General features: G+C 54.3%; 1 protein-coding gene across 1 annotated transcript in view; it reads right to left on the reverse strand.

The window, feature by feature from the left end:
- Window positions 1-23,652, reverse strand: part of Lrp8 (LDL receptor related protein 8) — a 76,827-nt gene extending 53,175 nt beyond the window's left edge. Inside the window, exons 1-2 of the mRNA XM_077791053.1 lie at window positions 23,541-23,652; window positions 22,713-22,832 (exon numbers count right to left, since the gene is read on the reverse strand). Coding sequence (XP_077647179.1) covers window positions 22,713-22,832; window positions 23,541-23,652 — 232 coding nt within the window. The remainder of the gene's footprint in view (window positions 1-22,712; window positions 22,833-23,540) is intronic.
- Window positions 23,653-25,623: the final 1,971 nt, after the last annotated feature.

The raw sequence follows: 25,623 nt of genomic DNA on the forward strand, positions 1-25,623 counted from the left end.
CTCCTCTGTCCCTCAGTGCTCAGCTATAAGAGGAGGATGTAATCTCCAAACCTTCACTCTGCCAAGCGAGGGCCAAGGTGGGGGGTCACTGCCCAGAAGAGCCTTAGGTAGACCCCCAAAGGAAGCAGTGATTTTGGCTGGCATCAATGCGGGTGGGAAGCCCATTCTGAGAAAGCGTGTTTGATCCAGAAGGAAAAGGTAGGTTCTTAAAGCAGATGGAGATGGCTGTTTCTGGCTTCTTAGTGCATTTGGAAGGAAATGGGGTCCATTCTCCAAAGCCCTTTAACCTCCCCCACTATTGGTTCCAGTGACAGCGTGTGGTCCCAACCTCCACCCAGCAGCAGATTCCTCCACAACACTGTCCCCAAGCAGGAGCTCCCACTGAGGCCCCTGCACCACTATATCCAGCCTGAGAGCAGCCTATAGCCATGTTAAAAGCAAAGGACTCAGGGCTGAGGTCCTGGGAGCAATCTTTATCATAGGTGAGTTAACCTATCGGAGCCTCATTTTCCTCACTAATGAAACAGGACTAGCCATCTTGGGTAGTGAGATGTGAAGGAGATAGTAGATGGCAAAATCATCTGGAGAATCCTATGGCCCCACAGAGGCAGGGGGGTCCTGGAGGGTGATGCTGTTTATTGTTGGTTTCCTATCACCAACTCTTCTGGAGGCTCTCCCACTGGGACTCCTGGGGACAGCTGATGGCAGATGAGCAAGGAGCTTGGCTCAGGTCCCTGGTTCCCTCCTCCTGAACAGTGCTGGGAGGGGCTGGTCCACATGGGATACTATAGGGAGGCTCAGGAGGAGTCAGAGGGGACTGGAGGCAGAACACACCTGGAACTTAGGTGTTGGAGGCCACCTGATCCAACCCTCAGATTTCATTTATGAGGAAAATGCAGTCTGAGGCCACACCCCCAAGGCCACCTCAGCAAAGCAATTACATTCCTTCCCAAAACCCAGTCATGGAACAGAACTTCAGCCTAAGAGACTCATAGAATCACAAAATAACCCTAGAACCACATAATAGAATCTCCGTCTCGGGGAGGATGTTAGAATCTTTAAAACACAATCCCAAAGTCATCAGACCTATTCAGCCAAAGGTTTAGGCCCAGAGAGTTAAGAGAATCTGTCCAATTTTGATATGGCAGAGAATCTCAGACTCACAATAGAACAGAATCCTAGAAGCTGGAAGTCACAAGATCTAATCCAGGTGCCAGAAACAGCAATAGCCTGCCCCTCCCCCCACCCACCCGTGCAGGAATCCTGTTCCCACCGCTGACATATGGCCATTCGGCCCTCTTGAATACTCTCAGCAACAGGGGCCTCACTCAGCTGTGCCGGCTGGAGGCTGGACACGTTCCCTCCTCCTGAACAGGGAGGGAAATAAGTTCTCAACAGGAGATCCCCACTTTGTACAAATGGATTTTTCACCCCTCCTTGTTCTTTGGCTCTGGTCAGAAAGATTCCCAGGGAAGTGGAAAGAAGCCAAGAGCTGCCACGAAATGACTTTAACCAGCAGACAGGCTGGTAATAGGTTTCGGTGGGAAAAAGGAAGGAGAGGGGCGATTAATTCCAACTTGCGATGCGATAAAGAAAATTAAGGCATAATACGGAGGAGGCAGCAGTTCCATTAACCTGCGCAGAATACCAATTACCTCGGGCTTCTCAAAATTGCTAGAAATAAAGAGAAAACCCCAAAAGAGAGCGGCTGTGGCCCAAGGCTCATCTGGATTAGGCTGTTTGTTTGCCCTGGCACCCTAATGATGGGAATGAGGGAAATTCCCGGTTTCCTGGGAGACAGCCGTGCAGAGTGGGAGGAGAGGCAGGCCCACGCGCAGTCGCTGGTCCACTTGGCAAGAGCTCAAGGTGAAGGGTCCCAGGCCGCTGCAGGGAGAGCTCGGGGCAGAGGCTGCAAGCCTCCTCTTGCTCAGCTTTCTCTAGGGTTCACCTTTAGTCCCATGTTTTGGGAGGGGACCTGGGAGGGCTAAGCTTCTGCCAGCTCCTGTCCTAGCTAGAAAGTCTCGGGTCTGGAAGACAAAGAATCAAGCAGGAGCCTCCTGAATGCTGGTGAGCCTTCTGCTAGATGCTGGTGAGTCCTGCAGTTAGAAAAGACCTCGAGGGCATGCCCTGCCTCGGGGTATTGGTTCTGGGAGGGTAGGCTCAGGGCTCTGGTTGAGACCACCACCCATCTGAGGCCAGCCGGGAGAAAGAAGGAACATGGGCAGTTAATGGCCATGGGCCACAGCACAGTGCCTCCAACCAGAGCTGGGGAAGAGGAGGCAGACATGGTGAGCAGAGGTGAGGAGTGGGGCCAGATGCCAGGCAAACTCACCCCCACAAGTATCCTGGCCCACACCTCAGCCACTCCTACCATTTCCCAGAGCCCCTGATACAGGGTGCCCAGTAGCTTGGGGTCCCCAGTCAGCATGGCTCCCAGAGTAGGATAAGTCCCACTACAGCTTGGATGGTGAGGAAGCCAGTTCTGAAACAGCCTGCCGTATGAACACTGCCCACCACCCCAGGATGTCACCACTCACCTGGCTCTTGTCTTCTTTTTTTGTGGGGGGTGGGGGTACTGAGGATTAAACTCAGGGGCACTCAACCACTGAGCCACATCCCCAGCTCTATTTTGTATTTTATTTAGAGGCAGGGTCTCACTGAATTGCTTAGTGCCTTGCTTTTGCTGAGGCTGGCTTTGAACTCATAATCCTCCTGCCTCCTCCTCCGGAGCCATTGGGATTACAGGTGTGCACCCGGCTCTGAGTCTTATCTTCTAGTGAACATTTCCTTTGGAGATCTGGGAGATTCTAGTCTGCTGCTTGCTGTGACCTTCCTCCTGTCAGCAGTAGGTTAAGGCACTCAGAGCTCAAATCTTGGTGTTGTCCCTTACTAGCTGTGTGACCTCAGGCAGGTTACTCAGCTTCTCTAAGCCTGTGTTCTCTCTCCTCATCCCAAACTCTGATGGGTAGTTGGTTGTGAAATCAGTACTCACACAACTTTCATGATGAAAGGTGCCCCCGTGTTCCTCAGCTGCTGTGGTAGCACCCCCACCCCAGGCTATGTGTACAGTGGACCCTTAAGCAGTCTTTGCTAGTTTTCAAAGGAGCCCTAGTCACTGCTGTCCTGCACCACCTGGCTCTTCGGTGATTTATTTTCTCTGTGTAAAAACTAGAAGGGAGAGGAGGCTGAGGTGAGTTGAATTATCACCAGGCAGCCAGCCAGGCTCCCAGGGCAATTGGTTTCAGGAGCAGTTCCCTAGCTAATCACCCAATGATCATAACCCCAAGCAGGGCATGGTGCCACTGGCCTGCCTGGATGCACAGGCAGCAATGGAAGTCCAGCCACCTACTTTCCCTGCTGCCTCTACTCCTGTCCCACACTAGTGAGAACAGGTCCTCTAGGAGGCCTCTCCCCAACCCATGTGTAGGGACCAAACCTAGGGAGAGTGATGTGGGGAAGGGAGGGGAGCAGAAAGGTGCCCAGCCACCTGTTTCTGGGTGAAGTTCAAGTCTGCCTGTGCTGAGCCCATGTGAGGCCTGGTTTGCTGGAAGGCCAGGGTATTCAACGAACACACCTTCCTCATTCTCTGGGAGTAGAAGTGAAGGACCCCTTCCTATAATCTATTGGGAACCCAAGAAGACCTCTTCCAGCCCACAGACTCATCTATCTTTCCCTATCAAACCAGCAGCTCATGGGAAGCAGGACAAGATCTGCACAGGCAGGCACCGGGGAATACTTCAGAGTATGAGATAGATGAATGAACGATGAATGAATGAATGAGGACTGGGTCTTTTCGATCTATACAGGGATTTACAACCAAAGATACAAACCAGACTTAACACTCAGTATTCTGTGTACTTGGTAAAAACAATAGCCATTAAACCATTGCTTTAAAATCCTTCATTCATGACCTGAAACTTTAAGGTCTCTCCAATTGGATGGCACCATGTGTCTTTCCCTGCAAATGGACAAGCCACCTTTGGTATCCTCTTTCTCCCTCTTCAAAGACAGGGGTATGGTACCAAGGAGAGCAGGGTCCTCGGTTCTGGCCCCAGTTCTACCCATGAGCTGCTTGCCATCTCATGCTCCCTGAGACTCAGTGTCATTACCTATAGAGAGCCTGTGCCTGCTCTACTTCATCACCATGAGCCACATATAGGGAGCTGAAGCTGGAGGACAGTGCTAGCAACCAGGCAGATTGTTCCGGGGAGTGGAATAGTTCCAGTCTGCAAGGCTGCAGGAGGCACCAGCCTCTGTCCTAGGCCTCACATCCTGGCCTGCTCCTCAGGAGACCTTGGGGACACGTGGACTTGGGCCTTGTTCCTGGCCCCAATCATAACATAATGGCTGCCTCTGGGCCTTGCCCTCATCTCACCCCAAGGTTTACAAAGCCCTTTGCATATGCCTCCTCATTTAGTCCTTACAACCCCCTGTGATGTTCAGAGAAGGACAGGATGGGCCCAGTCACAAAGAAAGAAGACCATCATGCCCAGTGTTCCCTAGCAGCCCAGCAGCTTCCTCCAAGAAATGGTAAGAACACAGGATCTGCAATGGGGATTCTGAACTTGCCCCAGGACAGCTTGAGAAATAGGAGTGGTATCCTTTCAGGAGCCTCTCTGAGCCTCCATGAAAATCTAACAGCATAAAAGATGCCAAAGGCACAAAATGCTGGCCAGGGCACCACACTGGGCTTCAGTCCTGGCCCTCCACACTCTGGCTCTGCGCTTGAACAGGCCTGGGTTTCCCCATCTGTCAAACAAGGGACAAAGATTCCTGCCCTGCACTCACCCCAAGAGGCCAGCTGTACACATGCCAAACCCACCCCTGTCCCACCTGCTACCCAGCCCATCTGCGACCACCATCTCAGACGTGAAGGCTCAAGAGGTCCCCGGTCCACTTTTTTTTTTTTTTTTTTTTTGGTACCAGGGATGGAAATTTTATTTTTAAAATTTTGAGAAAGGGTCTCACTAAGTTGCTTAGGTTCTTCTATAAGTTGCTGAGGCTGGCTTTGAACTTGTGATCCTCCTGCCTCAGCCGCTCAAGATGCTGGAATTACACATGTGCACCCAGCACAAGAGGCCCTATTTGCACCCAAACCAATCAGATTCACAGCGCCCAAAAGCCAGGACTGGGCATAGGTCACACACAGAAGTGTGCTCAGACAGTCGTGCAGACCCTCAGGCACACACATACAGATGGGCACATGTGCACAGTGGCACACAATACCTAGTTGCACACTCAGATGAACATGTTCAGACACACATATCACGTTGTGCACATGAGAAGCACATAAGCCACATACCCACACATGCACAGGTGGCTTCGTATGATGCTCACATACTGCAGACAAATATGCATAGATTTTTTTTTTCCTGCCTCTCCTGTGACAGCCAGATGGTGGGATTCTCCCACAGGGCTACCATTTAATGCTCTAATTAATTAAAAAAAAATTCTAGATACACCAAATCTGGGTTTATTCCAAATGTCCCACGCCTGGCCAGTCTGAAGCCAAGGAGGGCAGCAGGAACTAGGGAAAGGGAGTCAGGATGTGCACAAAAGAGGCCCCACCTCCCTCTTGGTGGGTGGATACCTAGCTAGCAAGTGGGAGGGCAAGAGCCACCCACCGACAATGTGGGAATGACCCTGGTTCCAAGGGTGTCCCATGACCCAGGAGGGGAAGAGATGCCAGGTGGAGGTGTTTGCAGACACTGAAGTGGGCTCAGGGTTGCATGACCAAGCCCACTCTCCTTCACTGAGCCCTACTGCGTGCAGAGTGAGCTTCCCAAGCCGTGGGAGGAAACTGAAGGGGATGGTGGGTGCACAAAGCACAGAGCCAGCAGGCTGCTGTGAGATGGGGATGAGGCATAGAGCTGAGGGCAGTGCGGAGTGCAGGGCCCACCTGGCTCCTTCCTTCCACCTCCCTGCCTACTTGCCCCCAGGAAGGCTGCCAGCTCCCCAAGGCCTGGCGTTCCTCCTTGCCCAGGTCCTGCCCTCCTGGCCTTTCCCCTGCCTTACCCAGCATGGTTATTGCTGCTATTTGGGAAAATACAGCAATAAATTTACCGCCTCACTTATGAGTAATTTGCTGTCAGGGGCTCTGCATTAGCAGAGAGCTGAATTAACAAGGCTTAATTAACATTAATGTTGTGACAGATCTCAACTGGAGTCGGAAAATCCCCCCGTCCTCGCGCCCAGGCCCAGGCCTGTGTTTCCCTGTTCACATGGGAGGTGAGAGGCCCAGGGAAGGCCACCTGAGACACTGGGGAGCTGTGTCTTTCCCAGGATTAGGAGGAATTTGGGATCTGAAGGCACTCAGGAGATCAGTCCAGGAAGCCAGGTGCCCCTGCATACCAGTTCCAATGGGGCTGTCACACCAAGTCCTTTGTCTCTTGCCCAGTGCAGTGGCTGACACATGGGCTCCAGACAGCAAGAGACCACAGTCTGAATCCTGTTGCCACCTCCTACGTGCCAAGTGACCCTGGGTGAGTCCCCACACTTCTCTGTGCCTCATCACCCCCATCAGCAAAGAGACAGGAGAAAACCCCCTCATAAGATGTTGAAAGATGATGAGGTCACACGTGGAAAAGCTCTCAGAGATCTTCATTCCAAACCCCAGAAGGCTCCAGAGTGAGTGACGTTGAGTTTGCTGTGCTCATCACCTCAGTCAGTACCCCCAGCCACATGCTCTGAAGGGGGGGGGGCTGCTGTGCAGCTGAGGAAACCAAGGTATCAAGAGGGGAAGTGACTTGCTCAACTCACCTGCATAGGTCACGCTTTGGGTGGCCTCAATACACTGTGGGCAGGGGTAAAGGGACTATAGCCACCCGCTAAACTCCTGGGCAAGAGCTCCCGGAAAGATCCAAAAAGCCAAAGTGAGGTGAAAAGTCAGGCTGTGGGGCCACCCTGAGGTAGCATCAATGTTTGTGGAAAGAACCTGTGGATGACAAAGGAAGGGGAGAAGTGTGCCCTTGGGCAGGGAGCAGCCATCCCATGTGAGAGGCCCAGGGGATGAGAGCTGCCTCCCGAGTGCCCAGCCACGGTCAGGCTCTGGAGAAGACAAAAATGCAGTGGGAAGCGCAGCCCCCCTCTCAGGCTTGATACCACGAGCAGCCACGCAGCAGTTTATCATTAATGATCGCCATTAATATTAATGGGAGCGCATCTCTGACCAGAACCAACTTCAACAACCACCACCAACCTATCCCAGTCAGACTCTTAGCCATCATCCTGAACATTCTCAGGTCACTGTACAGGCCAGTGACCTGTCCTGTTAGTTGAAGAGGCTTGGGCTCCACCCTAGAGCATACCTACACCATGGCCTCTAGAGATAGCAGAGACCCTGGGCTCCCAGTCTCACTGAGGGACTGCCCAGCTGGAGGCTCGGTGTCAAGGACCTGCCTGGCAACAGCTGGGGAGGGAGGAGACAGGCAGCAGATGAGTCCACCTCCAGAGAAGCCCTTGGGGAGGGGGGCGCCTTATTAAGCCAGTGAATCCTAATAAGCCCCAAGTCCCCCCAAATGCCTGCCACAATCCCTGATCCAGGGGGCCTTCTGGGCCCACCCCACCCCCACCCTCCTGACTCAGACATTGATCAGTCATGTGACCCCAGGGAGAAGTCGCTTGTTACCTTCTACCTCACTTTTCTAACAAGTGGAGGGTAAGTATAGCACCTACCTGAAAGGGACTGATGTGAGGACCAGCGGGACCAGCCTGGGAGAGGGAGGGCTCAGTACAGCACAGCCATGATTACCGACACCCAGAGATTAGCACGGTGGAGACCCAGCCCTGCAGGGGCCATGAGGAGCTGGGCAGGCCCAGGAGTGTCTGGAGCCACAGGGACAAGTCAATGAAACCTGTGGCAGGTCTGGGACAAACAAGGACTCTGAGGACAGACAGAAAGAACTTTCCAGAAATCTTAGCACTGCCTCATAAAGGAGTGAGGTCTATCTCAGGAGGTATGAAAATATCCATCCATTCATTCAACATGCATCCACTGGGCCCCTTCTCTGGGCTGGGCCCTGACAGAGAGAGAGAGAGAGAGAGAGAGAGAGAGAAACCCAGACCCTAAAGGGACGAAAGATGCTAAAGATACCAATCAACCCCAAGTCAGGCCTGCCCCACCTATACCAGGCAAATGTGTGAGTCCAGGGGAAATGCAAGGGGCCCTTTGCCACGAAAGGGGGCATGGGCAATACCCAGCCAGTTCAGCAAGAAGCTGAACTGATCCTGCTCTGAGCCCCTGATGTCCTCTGTGATCCCTGTCCCCGTACTCTCCCTACTCTGGTCCACCTTGACCACATCTCGGCATCAGCCCCAAACTCCCTGCCGACACCCAGTAAAGGGTGGGCAAGTGGTGGGAAGGCACTCTGGGCAGCAGGGTGTGAAGGTCAGAAGAAAGGGTGGCTTCTCTGCCTGACAGGGGCAAGGACAGCCAGTCCCAGGCAGGTGGCAGGCTCACCCCTTGCCCACTTTCCTGCCCCACAACATCCACATGCACACACTCAGCAGTTCCCGGGGAGCAGACTCCAAGGAGGCCCAGCAGCCAGACCACCAGCTGCTTCCCCCTCCCCATGCAAACCCTGGCCACAAAGCACCCTCCCCTAGCTCTGCCCGCCTGCGGTGACAGCCTCTTGGCACCGGCTCTCCCTTTCCCTCCATCTGTCAGGAATTGGTGTAGACAGACTGTGAGAACCACAAGAGGAAGTAGCGACACTGCTGGGACCCTCCCTCCCCTTCCCCAGCCCCTCCTCCTCAGTGTTCCACCCCACCCCCACCCCAACCCCACCCCAGTCTCTCTCCTCCCCCTCCTGTGTCTCTCCCTCTGCATCCATCTGTCTCTGTGTTTCCTACTGATGAAGACATCTAGAGTGGCCAGGCAGAGGGGAAGAGGACCAGTGACCCCCACGTACAACCACCATGACCGCAGCAGGTCCACCCATTATCTTCCCTTCTCCCTTGCCATCAAGGAGTCCGAGCCAGAGTGACAGAGGGCTCAGTGTCCCCATCTGTACAATGGGTGCAGTAATTCCTGTTGGGATCACCTCCCAAGCACTACCACACATGAAAGGCAAATGTCCAGTGTCTCTAGCTTCTTCCCATTTCACGAGGGAATGAGGATCTCAGTGCTGCCCTCCTCTTGTGAGTAGTGAGGTGAGAATGGGATCAAGGCAGACAGGAAAGTGCCCTGCAGAGCTTTGGTGGCAGCAGGAATGCAGGAGGCCTGTCAGGATTATGACTCTCCCCATATTTCCAGGAGGTGAGCAGGCAGATGAGGAAACCAAGGCTCCGAGGGGGCAGTCCCATGGCTGTGTTAGAGGCAGACTCTGTAACCGTGGCCAGGCCTCCTGCCCTCCACATCCACCCAAGATGTTCTAGTTCTCTCTAGAATTCTTCCAAAATGTAGGAAAGAAACCAACTTTTTAAAAGTGACCTGGCTGCTGGCGAGGGGATCCACATGTGATGGGGAAGCCCTGCTACAGATCAGGGAGGAGCAGTGGCCAGAGCTGGGGGCACAGGGGCACTGGCCCAGTGTCCTAGGACTTCCTGAGATATGGGAGTTTTAGTTCTAAAACCAGGACAGCTCCAGGATGAGATGGCAATACCAACCAGAACAAACACAGGGATGGGCATTTTCATGGAAAGAGAGAAAATCCCTGCTCACCTGTACCCTGCGAAGCATGGCCCAGGGTTCCAGAGGCCTAGCGGATAGGAGGTTCAGCTCCAGCTATAGTCCTGGGGCCCTGCAGGGCCAGGTGTGACCCCACCCATAGCGTAGATGTGCCCAAGGAAACAGGGAAGGGTCTTGGGCCCTCCGTCTCCTTTACAGTGGAAGAAGCAGAGGCTCAGAGGTCACAATTGAATTAGGGGTCAGTGCTCCCAGGACAGAGCCTGCTGCTATTCCATCCGTAGCTTCTGCTAGCTGCTGACAGGACACAAGGCACAGAAACAGCCCTCTGGTAGTGCTGGAGCGAGAACTCTAAGGCTCCAGTCTGTGTATGGTGCTTCCTGGGGACTCAAAAAAGCACAGCGCCAGGCACAGGCCACCAGGGAGCTGAAACCCTGAAAGGGATGCCGAGCACGAAGCCCATGGACACCCTCCACTCCTCCCACCCTCTACTCTCCTCCACAGCCATCCCCCTGTCCCTGAGCCCCTGAGGCTTGTGGTCTGCATCCTGAACCACAGCCTTTTAATCAGGCCATCACAGTGTAGAGTGACAGGGACAGAGATGAAGGGAAATGGGATGGAGGAATCCAGAGGAGACTCTGACATGCAGAGGGGGGGGGAAAGGAAGGCTCCTAGAAATGGTGGCTCTAGAGGTAAACTGGGGTCAGACAAGCAGGGTGGGGCCTTCCAGGCCAAGGGACCACACAGGGGAGAACGCAAGACTCTCATACAGGAGCAGGGTCCTGGGGATGGGGTGGGGGGCATTAGGTGGTGAGACCTGGGGCTGCAGAGGTGACAGGTGTATGTTAGGCCATGAAGGACTCTGAATGTGGTGATTGAGAAGCCTCGACCCTGCACAATGCTGAGCTACAGGAAGACAACTCTGCCTGTCCAGGAGCACTTGCTGCAGAGTGGATGGACTAGAAGCAGGAGACAGGGGTCAGGGAGGCACTGCAGCAGGGCCCAGGAAGCAAGAGGCAGTGGGTATGGGGAAGGGGCCTGGATGGGCAGGTAGGCAGGGAAGAGAATCTAAGGACCATGGCAGATGAGGGAAAGAGAAGAGAGGGTTGTGGCAACTCCCAGGTTCTTGACCCAAACCAGGCAATGACTGTGCTCGGACAGGTCTAAGGTGGCTGAAACTGCCAGTCATAGCTTCCCCCTGCCTGTGTGCTGTGCCACAGGTCACTGAAGATCTGAGCACTGTTGTCCTGCACCCAGGAGGCCAAGCTATTTCTAAGGATGTCACCTTACCTCCAGGCACAGCACATCTGCCCTTACTCTCTACTTCTCAAAGTCCTGGGGCCTAGCCCTGCTTACAGAAGGCAGTCAACATGCATGGTACTTGAGACTGTGCACCTCCGGAGCTTCACACGGGTTGGGGGTGCAAAGAAAAGCAGTGGCCCCAATAAGAATAGGCCCTACCAAAGTCCACAGCACACCTTAGCTGCCACAGGCTGTGGCAGGAATACAGAAGGGGAGTGATCCTGGGCAGGCTTGGGATGAGACTGGGGGGGCAGTCCCTGTAAGCAGAGTCCCTAGCAATAGAGCCGCGGTGCAAGAAAACAAGAGAACTTTTGGAGGTGGGTCAGGATTGACAGAACTGATCCCTAACAGGAAGAGCTGTCCAGGCACAGAGGGGGCAGAATCACTGTGAGCTCCTGCTGGCAGATGCTCCATGCATTGCGCTGGGACTACGGACAGATTCGTGCGTTGGGAGGGGCCCAGAGGATGCTTTTGCCAAGCAGGATGCTGCGCCAGCCCACGAGCCAAGGTTCACTCACTTGTTCACTGAGCACATGTCCCCTGCAGCCTGCTTTGTGCCAGGCCAGGGACAGGGGCACCAGAGGCAGGTGGACCAGAACTAGAAGCTTCCTCTCTGTCTTCCCCACCCACTGAGGGGTGAGGCTGGAGTGGAGCCGGGGACAGAGGATGGAGGCAAATCAGTCCCTTCAACCTGGCTGCCCGTGCTCCACATCACAGGTCTGTTAGTTTTCTTTTACTTTTCATCTTATGCTGGGGGTGGGGGGTGGAGGCTATGCTGGGAACTGAACTCAGGGCCTTACACATGCTAAGCAGGTATTCTGTCACTGAGTCACACCCCCAGCTCCGTGTCACAGGTCTGTGTCCTATCCTCAAGGGGCTGAAGGCCCTTACCTTCCTGGGCATATCTGACAAGCAGGGCCAGACACAATGTACCCCACCCCTCCCAGAGGTCCCCAAGGCTCTGGGCTCATTTCCTAATGAGGTCCCTGGAAGGACTCTCCCTAATTAAACTGGGCCAGTAAGTTCTTGTCTGGGGCCACAGGAGAGAAGGGGGGGGATGAAGGAAACTTTCTGGGGGCTCCCAGCCTCCTTCCACCCCCACCCCCAGTAGTGCAGCAGCCAGGCACAGAATAGGGTCCCTGAAGGACAGATGTAGGTTTAGAGGAGGTCAATAGAAGGCTAGCAGGTCACGAGTCAAGCACTGCCATCCAGCACTATTAGAACTTCTGCTATCAATCTTACAATCACCTCGAGGTGATTGCTCCTTTTACAGATGAGGCAGGTGCTCAGAGAGGGAAAGTAATTTGTCCAGAGTCTCACAGCTAGGAAGTGGTGAGGTATGGGCTTGACCTCTCACAGAGGAAGCGGGGACCCTTGGGGGTTTTCACATCTACATCTCCCAACTGGCCACACACCAAGCAGAGGTTTGGAGTCAGGTCTCAAAGGAGCTGAGACTGAATTTCTACTGCTGCCCAAAGTGGCTCGAACTACTGATATAATCCTCTCTCCCAGTACAGATGGGGACACTGAGCCCCAGAGAAGGGAAGGGTCTTATCCAGGTCACACAGCAAGTCAAGACCTAGGTGAAAAATCCCAGTTGCTAGGGATGGGGTTGAGAACTGGGGGGCAATTGCAATGTGGCTCAGCACATTAGCAGCAATAAGGGCTTGGGCCTGTTTCTGGAAGGGGGAACCTCAGCACAAAATCAGCAGTGGGGGGGGGGGGGTGGTGGTTAGCCAAAAGCCTGAGAAGAACACAACAGAGAGGGCTAGCAAAGAGAACAAGGGGCTCCAACCACACAGGCTGGAGGACCAAACTACCCTGGTTTGGTCCAGTTCATGACATAGGATTGACCAAAAGACAAGGGCTGACTGGGTGGACACACACACGATGGGCTAATGAGGTTTCTGGTACTTACTACAGGCCAGGAATTACTTATTCCCCACCTTGAACAGAGTAGGAGTCTGGGGCTCCGGCTCAAGGGACTTGCCTTAGACCTCTTACTCAGGAAGCAGATGGGCTACAGCTGGAACCCAGTCTGGGTGACCCTGGGGAGGTCACACTGGCCCCTGCATCTCTTGGCACCTACCCTGGAGAAGCAGGCAGTAGTGACAGGCAGGGGAAGGGGGAAAGGGAAGGAGACAAAAAAACTGTCACATAGGCAACCAATATAAAGTCTGCCTTGGCTGGATCACAGGTACTAAAAAATTGGACCATTCTGAGTTCAGCAAAAATCAACAAGCCAGGGGGAAAAAAAAGAAAGAAAGTAAGTAAAAAGAAAAATAGATGTAGGCTTGCTAATAAATAGTTGGTTCTGCGTATGTAGTTGAAGCCATGTCCCCTAGGCAGGGTTGGGTTTCACAGCCTCTGCCCCTATTTCTATCCCTGGTCCTCAGGGAACAGGGGCAGCTCCTTGGAGCCCCCGTACCTGAGGCCTGGTCATGGCAGACTCCAGCTACCGTGAACAAATGCCCTGATACTCGGGAAAACAAAAGACTCTGAGAATTAGGGCCGAGGGGGGCGTGGAGATGCCCCACTCCCAATGAGTAGAGACTCCTAGAGCGACCAGCACCTGTCGAATGGCCACCTGGCAAGGTGAGGGAGAGGTGGACCTGCAGCCCACGGTATAGCTGTTTGTAAGGATCTCAGCCCTCGGAGTGGGGGCCAGACAGCATGCTGCAGGCTGTGGCCTGAGGAAGAGAGGCGGCCGTGGCAGGGGGGCAGGCTGGGAACAGAGATTGCTGGCGACTCTCCAGATACAAATAATTCCCTGCACAACAGCCTGGTGGGGGGCTTTGGCTTGGTTTGAGCCACCTTGGTGGGTGTGGGAGGAAGAGCGTCACCCAACCCCATGGCCTCGTGTGTCCAGAATGGTCACTTCCCTCCTGCACACCCCCTTCCCTCAAGCACACACCCAAGCACATAAACCTGTGCCAATGCCCGTGGCGAGGAAGGGGCTCTGAGGGTGCAGGGGCAGCAGATGGCAGCTCGGGGTCCAGGAAGCGGGGGAGGAGGCAGGGGAGGAGTGTTGGCTTGAATGTCCCTGGACTGAGGCCATCAGGAAAGCCCACCCTTGCCTCCAGTTATTCAGTCAGGCAGCTTAACCTGGGCCTGATGGGGCCTCCCTGCCTCTCATCAGCTGCCACTCCTCTGATGTCATCCTGGGCCCACTGGGGAACTGAGGCCCCTGCTGGAGAACTAACCATGCCAGGCCCGCGGGCTAACAACTCCCGGGGGCCCCACCGCAGGCAGGAGTGGGATGATTCCTGGAGCCCCTCCCTACCAGAAACGCTGCTGCTCTCTAGGCAGCCAAGCCCTCCCCACTGGCCAGCTGACCTACATCTCTCCTGCTGCTATTTCAGCAGCTGCCCTGTTATTGTGTCCTTGGAGGAGGTGGAGGAAAGCTGCTGATGGTCCTTCTGCTCAGCTGCTCCCTGTGCAGGAATCACAGGCTCAGGAAACGGAATGGGGATGCTCATTTCCAGGGCTGGGCTCTGGGCCCCCTCCGTCTGCACCTCCACATGTGAGCTCATTATCCTTGTTTCAGAATGGCCCTTGGGGCTGCCGGACCTTCCTCTGCTTTTCTCCTTCATCCAACCCATCATGAGCACGAGAAGGGAAAGTGGTGCAAGGAACCTGGGCCTCGGAGTTGAGTTCTAGAAGTGGATCCTAAAAAGCCCAGCTGCCCTGTCTACCTACCATGCCAGCTACGCTCCTCCCAGCCCTCCCCAAGCAATAAGGAACACTGAGGCACAATCTCCCCTGACCCAGGAAAGACGAGCCAGCTCCAGGCAGGAGTCCAGTCCGAGTGCAGGAGGTAGTTCAATGGAGCCAGGACCAATGAGTGAAGGGGAAATTAAATTCAGGCAGGGAAGCCACTCATCCAGGGTCACACAGCAAGTCAGGGCAGAAACAGAAGAACCACTGCAATGCTGTGGAGGAGACAGAGTCCACCAATATGTGGACAAGAACGATGGTACAGTTTTGTTCTCTTCTGTTTTGTTCAATGGGGTGACAAGTCCTTGGAGCCTGAACATAGTTCCCTTTCTCCTGGCTTTGCTTTGGGTGTCCTAGATATGGCTACTTTGTCTGTCCCCTGGGGCTGGGACAAGGTGGCCCTGTGCTCAGGGAAAGGGAAAGTCCTTCATGCTGGCTGCTCCACTGGAAGGGAGGACCATGGGGGCATGAAGGGGATGTCTCTCTAGAGAACATGGTGGAAATGATAAAAATGCACACACTCAGCAATTCCTTCCCTAAGAATTTATCTTAAGGAAGAATCGGACAAATGCACAAAGATGTAGCACAAGGATGTTCACCCTGCACTGTGTAGAATGGGGGGCAGGCGGTTATGGAAACAACTAACACGTCTATCAACAGGAGAACATGTCATCAAATGAGTGGCAACTCACACAGTGGAAAATAATCTAGCCCTTTAAAACAATGGCACGGATCCACTATTATTGACATGGAAAGCCATGCATGACATGAGACATCAACTGGTATAACACGACCTTATTTCTGTTAAAAAAAAAACAGGTTTACATACACCAGCTAGCTCACACACAAGATAGCAGTGTCTGGAAAGACACAGTGCTCCCATGGTGGTAGTACCAAGGGTGACTGCTGCCACCTTCCTCTTTTTGATTTTCCTTAATATCTGCTTTTTGTTACAAGTGTGAAATTATTTTCTTATAATCAGAAAAAATTACTTCCATGGGAAAAAAAATAAACAGAATCAATTGAGTTTCAGCCTCAGCATTATCAATAACTAGGCAAGTCTTGTGACCTCCCAGAGCCTCTACTTCCTCATCAAGAAAATGGGGGTAATAATTGACCCCTGCACCACCCACCTCCCAAGCACATCCCACTGAGGCACAACGGGAAAAGGCCACTCTGCATCAGGAAAGATCAAGGGCTGGAAACTGAAAGTCTCCGGAGTGGTGAGAGTGAGGTCTCTGTGGTACCTCAAGGCCAGTGACCAGGGCAGAACAGTGGCCACATGACCACTCCCATGTCTTCCAGACTAGAAGTCCCCTGGGGAGGCCTTGATCTTCATGTGGGTACCCCACAGGCCCGGAACTTACTGGAAAATTCCCAGTCATCAGAGGACATTCAAGGGGCTTGACAGTACACCAAAGGTGGCCTAGCCTAGATCTCCCAGCTTGTGAGCACCTAGGCTGGGTCCCAACAGAGACATGGGGTCTGACCAGGCACAGTGAGTGAGAAGCTCACGGTCAAGACTGAGCAGGCTTCCCCAAAGGCCTGTAGGACCTCGAGCCACTCCAGCTCAGGGTCACTAACACATGGCAGCATGTGAAAAGAGCCAGGGTCACAGGACTGGTCATTAAAACAGCCACCACCAGGGCCCAGCTGATGCTCAAGGGCACTGTAGGGGCTGGGCCAGTCGGGAAGAAGTCGAACACCCACTGGAGGGCTGGCAAGAGGATCTCCTGCTGAGCCTGGGAAGGAGCCACACGGCTGCTGTGGTGACTGGGATCTGTGTATACACGTCTCTTCCTCTCATTTGTGTCAGACTCTGCAGTCAAGACAGGCGTGGCCTAGTCCTGCCCCTGACCAGTCAGGCCACCTGGAGCAAGTGATTTTAGTTCTCAGCTCTTTTCTTTCTGAAGTTCAGTCATGTCACCTCAAGGCCTGGCTGTAGATATTAAATGAGAAAGCCCCCAGTAGTCAGCACACTCATGAACTCTTATGAAGACAATTATTTTATATGACTTCCCAGCCATCTGGGAGTGGGCAGGCCCTAGGGTCCAGTCAGGGGCAGCAGTGTGCCTGAGGTTTTCAGTCTTGGAGCCTGAAGAGGCCTGTGTCAGCCTCTTAGTCTGAGAACACCTTGTTCCCTGCAGGGAACAGAGAGGGTGAGAGTGGCAGGTGGGTGCTGCAGCAGCAAGAGGCAGGAGCACAAGCTGTTCTGCCTCCACTCCCACTCAGGAAGTGAAGGTACTCTAATTCTGAGAACAGGTCCCTGTTGACACCTGGAACTGAATTCTGGCCACGGGGGTCTCAGTTTTACCTTCTGCTGCCCGGGACTGGACAGTCTGCAGGGTAAGCCCTGAGAAGCTTGGATGCAGGTGGAACATGGGACCACTGATGGTGGGCTGAGGCTCCTAGGGGTCACCCTCATCAGCAACACATCATCAGGTCCTCAGTTTCCCTTTCTGAATGTAGAATGGCTAACAGAAGTCTTTGGGAATTGTGGAGAGGCTGGGAAATGGGGGCCTTATGTTGGGGTTCTGCAGAGATCTTCAGAGAAGAGGGTCCCTCCCAAGTGCCACTCCCCAAGCCAGAAACCAGGAGTCCAGGGAGGTGCTGCTGGGTACCAAGGCTACTCCCCTGCTTCTTCCATGCCCTCCAAGCACCAGGCCACCTGACCCCTCCCAGGTGGACAGAGTTCAGAGAGGAAAGTTTGAGGAAGGGTCCAGGTTCCAGCCCAGCCAGACAAGTCAAATCCAGCACCAACGGCCAAGTCCCTTCTCTCTGAGCCTTCACACATCGTATTTAAAGTGGAAATAATAAGAAAATGTCCCTCGCGTGGTTGTGAGCACCACAGTTAAAGGAAGCAAACTGCCCAGCATGGTCCCAGGCGGAGCAAGCAGACAGTGTATCTGTCACTAGGAATCCCCTCGTGGGAATGCTTTTTCTGGAGTCTCTATTGTTCGACATAAGGCTGGCAGAGTGAAGAAGGATCTGAGCCCAAGAGGAGAACAAGGACATGCTACAGGAGATCAGGAGCTGGAAAGGTATCCTGGGAGAGGTAGTACCTGGGCCATGACTTCAGAGACTGGGTGGCCTGGACATGCGGGTGTTTTTAGGGCAGGTTTTACCAGGGCTGTTTAGAGCTAAGACCCCCCAGGGCCTGGCTCTAGAGCCCCCAGGACACAATTGGGCACCCTTCCCCAGGTCCCAAACTGCCTTCCGGGAACAGCATGGGCCTGGGGGGTACAAATGCTCACCCTGGTGCCAGGAGAACATCCACCTGTTATATCCCTCAAGGGGCACGTGCTCTCTCAGCCCTCTGCACGCTCACACTTCTCTCCCGGGGTCCTTCTCTGGTTTCACCTGCTACCAGCATTTCCCCAAGGAGAGAAAGCTGTCAAGTCAACTGCCTGTGGACAACTAGGGGAGAAGCCAGTCAGCCCTGGGTCAAGTGCAACCACGAGTCCCAGCAGGCCTAAGAAAGTGAGAAGCTCACTGAGGTGACTCTGGCCTGAGAGGGCGCCTGAGAGGGCTCCTGGGAAGGCCCAGGGAGAGCCTTCGGCAAACAGCCCCAGGGGTGCAGGCCTAGGCCTAGAAGCTAGGGAAGCCTGTGGCCTGCTGGCAGAGCCACAGGGGTGGCAGGCACAGCCAGGAGGAAAGGCGCGGGAGGCCAAATAGGACCTGCCTTCCCCAGAGCCTGAGGCTACTCATTCACTGAGACTAACCAGGCCTGTTGGACTCATTTCTTTCCCAGTCCCTGCCAGGCTGCTTTCTGTCATCTCCAGGTCATCTTGAGGTTGAGTGGCCCTGGAGACTCTTCCAGACTGGGTAGGCAACCCACTGCAGGAGCCTTCAGAAAAATCTGGCAAAGCAGAGGCAGGAGGATCATAAGTTTGAGGCCATCCTCAGCAACTTAGAAAGACCCTGTCTCAAAATAAATAAAATAGAGGCAGTGGCTCAGCAGCAATTCAGTGAGGCCCTAAGTAACTTAATGACACCCTATCTTAAAATAAAAAAATAAATTAAAAAAGTGTGTGTGGGGCGGGGCTGGGAATTTGGCTCACTGGTAAAGCACCACTGGGTTCAATCCCCTGTTAAAGAAACAGACAAGAACAAAAACCTACCACAGCACATGCAAAATCCTAGAGGTGAGAAGCTGAAGGAAGACGAGAGTGACAGAGCTACAGTCTGGTGGCCAGGCTATAGGAAGAGGCAGAAAGGTGAGCGGGCACAGGGCTGGGCAGGGGGCCAAATACAGAGGCACCCAAACCGACTTCATTCTTGGGGTACTTGGGAGCTCCAGGAGGACTCTGAATGATAGAGTTACCTAGTCAGATGAGGTTCAGAAAAAAGCAGCAGCATCCCAAAAAGGAGATGAAGTTGGGCCTGGTGTCTAGGTTGCACCCTGAAGGCCAGAGCTGGGCTCCAGCACCAGCCAGGAGCTGTGGCTGGGCTATACCTACTCACATGGCTGCTGCCCAGCAGGCCATGGGACTCCTGCAGCCTGGCCTGACCACCTAATGGGCCCTCCACTATGGGAGACCTGGCTGCAGCCACTCTGTATTAAACATGGGATGGGTAGCAAGAGTTGGGGGAGCAAGAGAGCTGAAAGACACCTGAACAAGGTAGAAGTATATGAGCATGAAATCGATCCACCTGTTCACCAGTCTAACCACAAAGAAGCACTGATTCTTCCCAGAGCTGAGGGTTGAGGGGAAGGAGTCTTAAGCTGTCATCCCGAGATTAGAAACTGAAGCTAGGTCACCAGAGGTCACCAGCTAGTACTCAAGGAAGCACAGGTTCCATAGTTACGTGCTGTGTTCACATCTCAGAAATTTCACTTAAAAATTATATCCATTGGACCAGTTATTTAACCCCTTTTGTGCCTTTATAAACTGAATAATTCAGGTACTTTGTAGGGCTGCCCCTTTCACAGAACAGAGGAGCTCAAAGGGATATGGGTGAGATGCCTGACCATGCCTAGCCCACAGCAAGAGCTTGAGAAGTGTGAATGGGTTGAGTGGCCCTGGAGACTCTTCCAGACTTGTTGTGGAGTCAAGGCCTGGCTAGGGACCAGAATCCCCACTTCTACCCCCAGACACCAGGAGCAACAGGATGCTGAGACTGAGGGGTCAGCTGGCCTACGTGACCCACACCCACAGCCAGGAATCCCATCTAACTTCCCCTGGGTTTCCTTGAGCCTGGCCCTGCAGTTTCCGGCCTCTTTCTTCACTTTGAAGGTCCTCTGAGTTGGAAACTAAATCCCCATGAGCTCTTCCCTTCCCCATCCCACCAGCTCTACCTGTCTCCAAAGGGCCAAGCCCATTCCCTGTGGATCAGGATCAGACTTGGAAGGCCTCAGTGTGAGTTCAAGCTCCAACCCTGAGGAGCTGGATGACTGGGGGATGTGGGGGGATCATATCACCTCTCTGCACTTCAGTGTCCTCTCTAATATGGGCTCTGTGCCACCTATTTTAAAACATGTAAGCCCTGAGAGAAGGTATTAGCCACCATCTTTCAAGCTATCTCCTCCAAGAAGCCTTTCTTGGCCTCCTTAACACAAAACTTCCCTCCCGCCAGCCTCCATCAGCCTCTTGGAATTAAGGGGCTGCACTTTGGCTCCTTTGGGAGCTTGAGGTCATTTTGCCTCACTTGAACATTATTTACAAATTCTAACCCCCATTTTGCAGCCCAGAGAGGCATAGAGGCAGGGCGGCTGGGGCCCCCTTGCAGGTCAGTGCCAAGGGAGGTGGCCAGGTGTAAGGAGGAGCTGCTTCAGGAGGCGCCAACAGGGAGAACAGTTTGATTCAGCCTGGGCAGGTGCCTCAGATGGGGCAGAAAGGGTTTCTAAAGATCTCAGAGGTAGGAACACTTTTCCATTTCCTTCTCTTGCCAGCCCTATGAGAAGACTTCCTTGTATAAACCTCAGCATGGAGGAACAGCTACACTGTTTGGCAGATGAGGAAACAAACTCAGGAAAGTCAAGCAGTGTGAAACTGATCCTTAGTGCTATGAACCACTCCCTCTACCCCTGACTGTGACTCTACCCCAACCATCCCAGAACCAAAGGAGGAGCCCAGACTGGTCACCAGAGCACTCCTGATCCCACCTGGGGTCACCCAGCCATAATCTACTTCTCCTTTCCATCTTTCCCAAAGCCTCACACAGAGCTGAAAAGCGACAGGCCCAACATTTAAAGTACAGCTTTCTAGCTCCTAAATTCTTCCATACCACACTTCCCTCTTCAGCAGACAGATCCCCTGAGCTAGGAAGTTGACAGAGACTCTGATCAAGTTCTGTCATTCTGAACTGTGTGGCCTTGGGCAAACCATTCAACCTCTCTGAGTCAGTATTCTTATCTATGAAGCAAAACAAGAGAAACTTCTGCTCTTCACACCCATCTTCACAAGACTGTCATTCTAAGGAGCCAAGAAGGTACAGTAAAACCAGTGCAGACGTGCAGTTTCTATTTCCCTGACTCTCCACAGCACTCCCCCTCTAGGGGCACCTGAAGAACAACTCCAGGCAAGAGATTCACTCTAATATTTTACCTGTCCAGGGCCATTTTCACAACTTCAATAGCACCAGGGACTGTCAAGTCACCATTAGGCTAAGTAGTTTAGAGGCAGATGTTTCAATTCAGGATCCTACTTAGCAATTCAGTAGCTGTGGAACAAGTAACTTAACCCCTATAAGCACTTAACCTCCATGCTCAGCATAGAGACCAACAGAGACCAGCACGTGTGAGTCTTGTTATTTCCAATGACATTTCTGGAATTAGTTCTCAAAACAGTCCCATGATGTTGCCAGGGCAGGAATTATTAGCCCAAGTGGTCAGGTGGGGAAACTGAGGCAAACAGAAATGATGTGCACAAGTTACAAAGCCCACTCTGGGTTAGGTCTGAGAGTGAACATCAAGGTTGACAAGCCAACAGTCAAAAATCTCAAAGACCCAACAGATAGTTACCTGTCCAAGTGTCCCCCTCTCTTTCCCGAGCACTGTGCAGAGCTGAGGGTCTGCCCACCTGCTGCCTCTTCCCTCAGACCCTGTGTTCCCGAGTTGGCATGTTCTCCAGAGTACCCAACGCCTGGCTCACAGAGGCCTCAGTAATGATAAATGAATGACTGCCTGGGTCTATCTAGAAAAGTCCGGTTTTTCTGTTCCTGGAACTATATTCCTCTACCAAGGCAACTGCCTGCTAACTAGCTTCCCGTCCCACTGATAAACGAAACCCTGCGCCCCCAGACAAGGAACTTCAAAATCAGTCGCACAGAGTGTGCTAACACCACGCTCAGTAAAGACAGTCGGGGCCTCGGGCCCCTTCCAGGAAACAAACCCTTTCTTCTAGTAGCCTACTTCCTGATGCCCATGACTCACACCCAGACCCGGCTGGCAGGACAGCGCGGTCTGGCAGGAGAGCTCGGTCGGGTACTAAGGGTGGCTCTCAAAGGTTTTCACGGTGACTCGACAGAAAAGCAGCGGGCGCTGACTTCCAGCCGGCACCACTACCCAGAGGATGCGCGCGAGTGTGCGGCCGGGGCGGGGCCAGGGCAGGGTTCCTGAGCCCAGGGCACAGGAATATTACACACCCGCCGGCTCCAGGATTGGTGACTCGGGCCACGGAGGCCTATGGGGTGGTCCTTGCCCAACCAATCAGGGGCCCCGGGGAGCCCATTCATTCACAAAAAATGAGCAGGAAAAGGAAAGCCGTGCGGCCAGGGCCACTTATAACTCTGAAACACTCGCGTGTAGGGTGGAGCTCAGGTGGGAGACCCAGAAGGCCGAATCGCTGGAACGTAGAAGCACGCAGGGGCTGCCGCGTCCCCGCCCACAGTTCCGGCCCAGGCGTGGCGGGCTTGGGGCAAACCTACAAGGGCTCCGCCCCAGGCCGGGCCAAGACACGCCAACCGCCCAGCTCCCGCCGGGTCGCTTAGTGCCACCCCGCCCGGAGGGAGGCTGCGTGGCTGAAGCAGGTGGCCCCGCGGCGCCTGAAGCCACGTGCACACTGAGCATGGCGCCCCCCACCGCTTCCTCCCTGTCTGGGTCTGAGCGCCCCGGCTGGTCACTCACGGCAGTCGTCTTCGTCGCTGTTGTCCGAGCAGTCGTCGTCCTCGTCGCATCTCCATACCGAGGGGATGCAGCGCTCGTTCCGACACCGGAACTGGTCCTCTTGGCACTCCTTAATCGGTCCTAGGGGGTAGGAGGAACCGAGACTTGGGTTAGCGACTTGAGCCAAGGAAAGGGGAGAAGGAAAGGGGGTGATGCTGGAGACCCCGGAGGCTTAGGGCACCCTGGATCCAAATGGAGGGCTGGGTGCTGTGAGTTCCCCGGATGGCTGGCCGCTTGGTGGTACGGTGAGACCAGGCACATACTTAACAGTCGGCGTCACACGACTGGGGTACACCCTCCATTCAGACACATTCAGCCGCACACATGGCCCATAGTCAAGATTCACGCAGACACAGCCCACAAGGAGACAGCTCACGCTCGACACATGCACTGGGCTAATCGGCTCATTCCCCTTGCAAACAGACCTACACTCTAACGCGCGCGGGGGTTTCGGTAAAGCATTGTCAGGCGGGGAAGCAGCTCGGTTCCGCTCACCGCCGCGGTTGAGCGCGCATGTTAAATAAACCCCAAGTGCGAGAATGGCACAGCTCACCCGAAACCATGAATGACCAGCCCCAGTAAAGTTCATGGCCGGTCAGGGCCCCGCTGCGCCCATCCCCTAAGAGCCGGTGCCCGGAAAGCAGAGCTTTCAACCCAGAGCCGGGTGCCCAGAAAGCAGGCGGGTTCGAGTGCAAATTCAGGGATAACTGGGTCCCCTCAGGCCGTAGGGCCGCGCTTTGTTGGCTGCTGGGGCGGCGCAGAGCACCGACTGGGACCCGTCGCACGCACCTTGGCCGCCGCGCAGCTGATCCGCCGCGGCCGCGAGATGCTGAAGCTGCAGCAGCAGCAGCAGCAGCAGCAGCGCCAGCGGCCGGAGCGCGGCCCGCTCCAAGCGGTTCATGGTGGGCCCGGGGCTCCGGCCGCTGCGCCCCGCGCCCCCCACGCCGCTGCCGCCGCCGCTGCCGCCGCCGCGCTTCAGACCGCCGAGTCCTTGCCGTGGCGCCGGGGCTGCCGCTGCCCCCGCCGCCGCCGCCGCCGCCGCTGCCGCCCGCCCCGGCTCCTCGGCTGCATTTCAAGCAGGTTCGGTGACGCTCGGCAGCGGGGCGGGCTCAGGCTGGGCGCGCGGCCCCGGCCCTGGGCGGCCGCCGCCGGCGCGCGCGCTCCCTCCCGCTGCCGCCTCCGCCCCACGCTCCTCCCGCCGCCGCCTCCTCTCTCTTCTCCCTCCTTGTCCTTGGTCCACTCCTGCCTTAACAGACTCCCCACGACCTCGCTGTGGGCCCATCCGAGTGCTGGGGTCTGCAGACGCAGGGATGAGCCAGGCGAGGCCCCTGCTCCTGAAAGTAGCAGGTCCCAGGGAAGCAACATGGGCTTCCAGGAGGAGGTGGTGGATCTGAGGCAGAAGGATGCCCAACAGAGCCAGGGTGGGAGAGAAAATGATGTTCCAGAGCGCGCAAGCCTGTGCAGTGTGCGTGTGGGGGTGGGATTGGGGGACTAGGAGCTGGGCCATCAAGGTATTGCCCATGAGGGAGAAGCTCGGATTATGAGCCATGACCTCTACACCTGTCATCAGCTCCAGATGCATAGCTGTTTCCTGTGTCTATGTCCGTCTGCGTTTGTTTCATGCTTATGCGATCACAGGCAGGGATGTGGGGCAGGCGGCGGCCTGGCTCACCGACTGTTCATTCATCCACATTCAGTATTCTTCACCCGCCCAAGCAAAGAGGCAGACAATTGGGGGGCCCTCAGGTAATCTTGGTTTGATAAAGAAAGAAGACCACTGTGGGTTCACCGTCATCTCTGCCGCTAGGGGCCGCACATACAGGACCTCTGTCCACCTCACTGGCCTCTGTAGCAAAGGAGAGGATGCCTTCTCTTGAGGCATCGTAGCTCCACCTCAGTGACTCCAGGGTATGGGATTGGAGAACAGAACCCGGACTAGGTTTCAGCCGCCTGCTGATAAGCCAGTCCCAACCACACAACCTTTTTTAAAAAATAACATTTGAGGGCATTGACCACTAAATGGAATCAGCTTGCAGGTGCCAAGGCCCAGTGTAAGGTCCACTCCCTCTTCCTTCTTGCCCTTCTTCTTTCCCAGCAGAAGCGTGGTGGCTATAAGCCATAGACCTGAAATCACCCTATCTTAGCAGCTTCCTGAGCCCAAAGGGTTGCCCAGTGGCAATGGCTGTGGCCACCCCACTAGGAAAGGTCTTAGGCCTTAGGAAACCTGAGGGTGCTCCTACCATTGTCCCTTCTGTCCCTCGATCATTTAAGCATATTCTGGCCATGTGCTAGGCCTGGGGATGCCAAGATGAATCCGAAATGGTGCCAGCCCCAGGGAGGTCCCTGGCTGATGGGGAGCAGACCATGAACAGGCAATGAAATGTGAACTTAAGCACTCCCAACAAAAACTTGTAGAACACCTACTAGGTATCAGATTCTGTTCAAGGCTCAAAGATGCAGTGTAAAAATATATAAGGCCCCTCTCAATTTTTCTCTAGGGTGAGAAAAACACAAAAGCAAGGAAGCAAAAAAAGATTATTTTAGATTACTCTAATTGCTATGGGGAAAAAAAGCCAGGGTGATATAAGATAGAGGGTAACTTTTAGAGGAGGTGACATTTCAATGAATGGTAAAGAAACTGACGACATGAAAATCAGAGAGAAAGGTATTCCTGGCAGAAGGAATAGCAATGTAGAAGCCTCTAGATGGGCTGGGGCCTGATGAAAGGGGGGGTGTGTGTGCATCAGAGAAGCTTCAGGGAGTCCACAAAGCCCTTATGGCAGGAGGGCTTTGCAGGCCAGAGCAAGGAGTTTGGATTTTGTGCTAAGCAAAAATGCCTAGGTTGTGAAGCCCAGGACAGAAGCCCCTCTGC

Source organism: Urocitellus parryii, chromosome 11 (genome assembly GCF_045843805.1).
Source record: "Urocitellus parryii isolate mUroPar1 chromosome 11, mUroPar1.hap1, whole genome shotgun sequence".
In the NCBI taxonomy this organism is placed as follows: domain Eukaryota; kingdom Metazoa; phylum Chordata; class Mammalia; order Rodentia; family Sciuridae; genus Urocitellus; species Urocitellus parryii.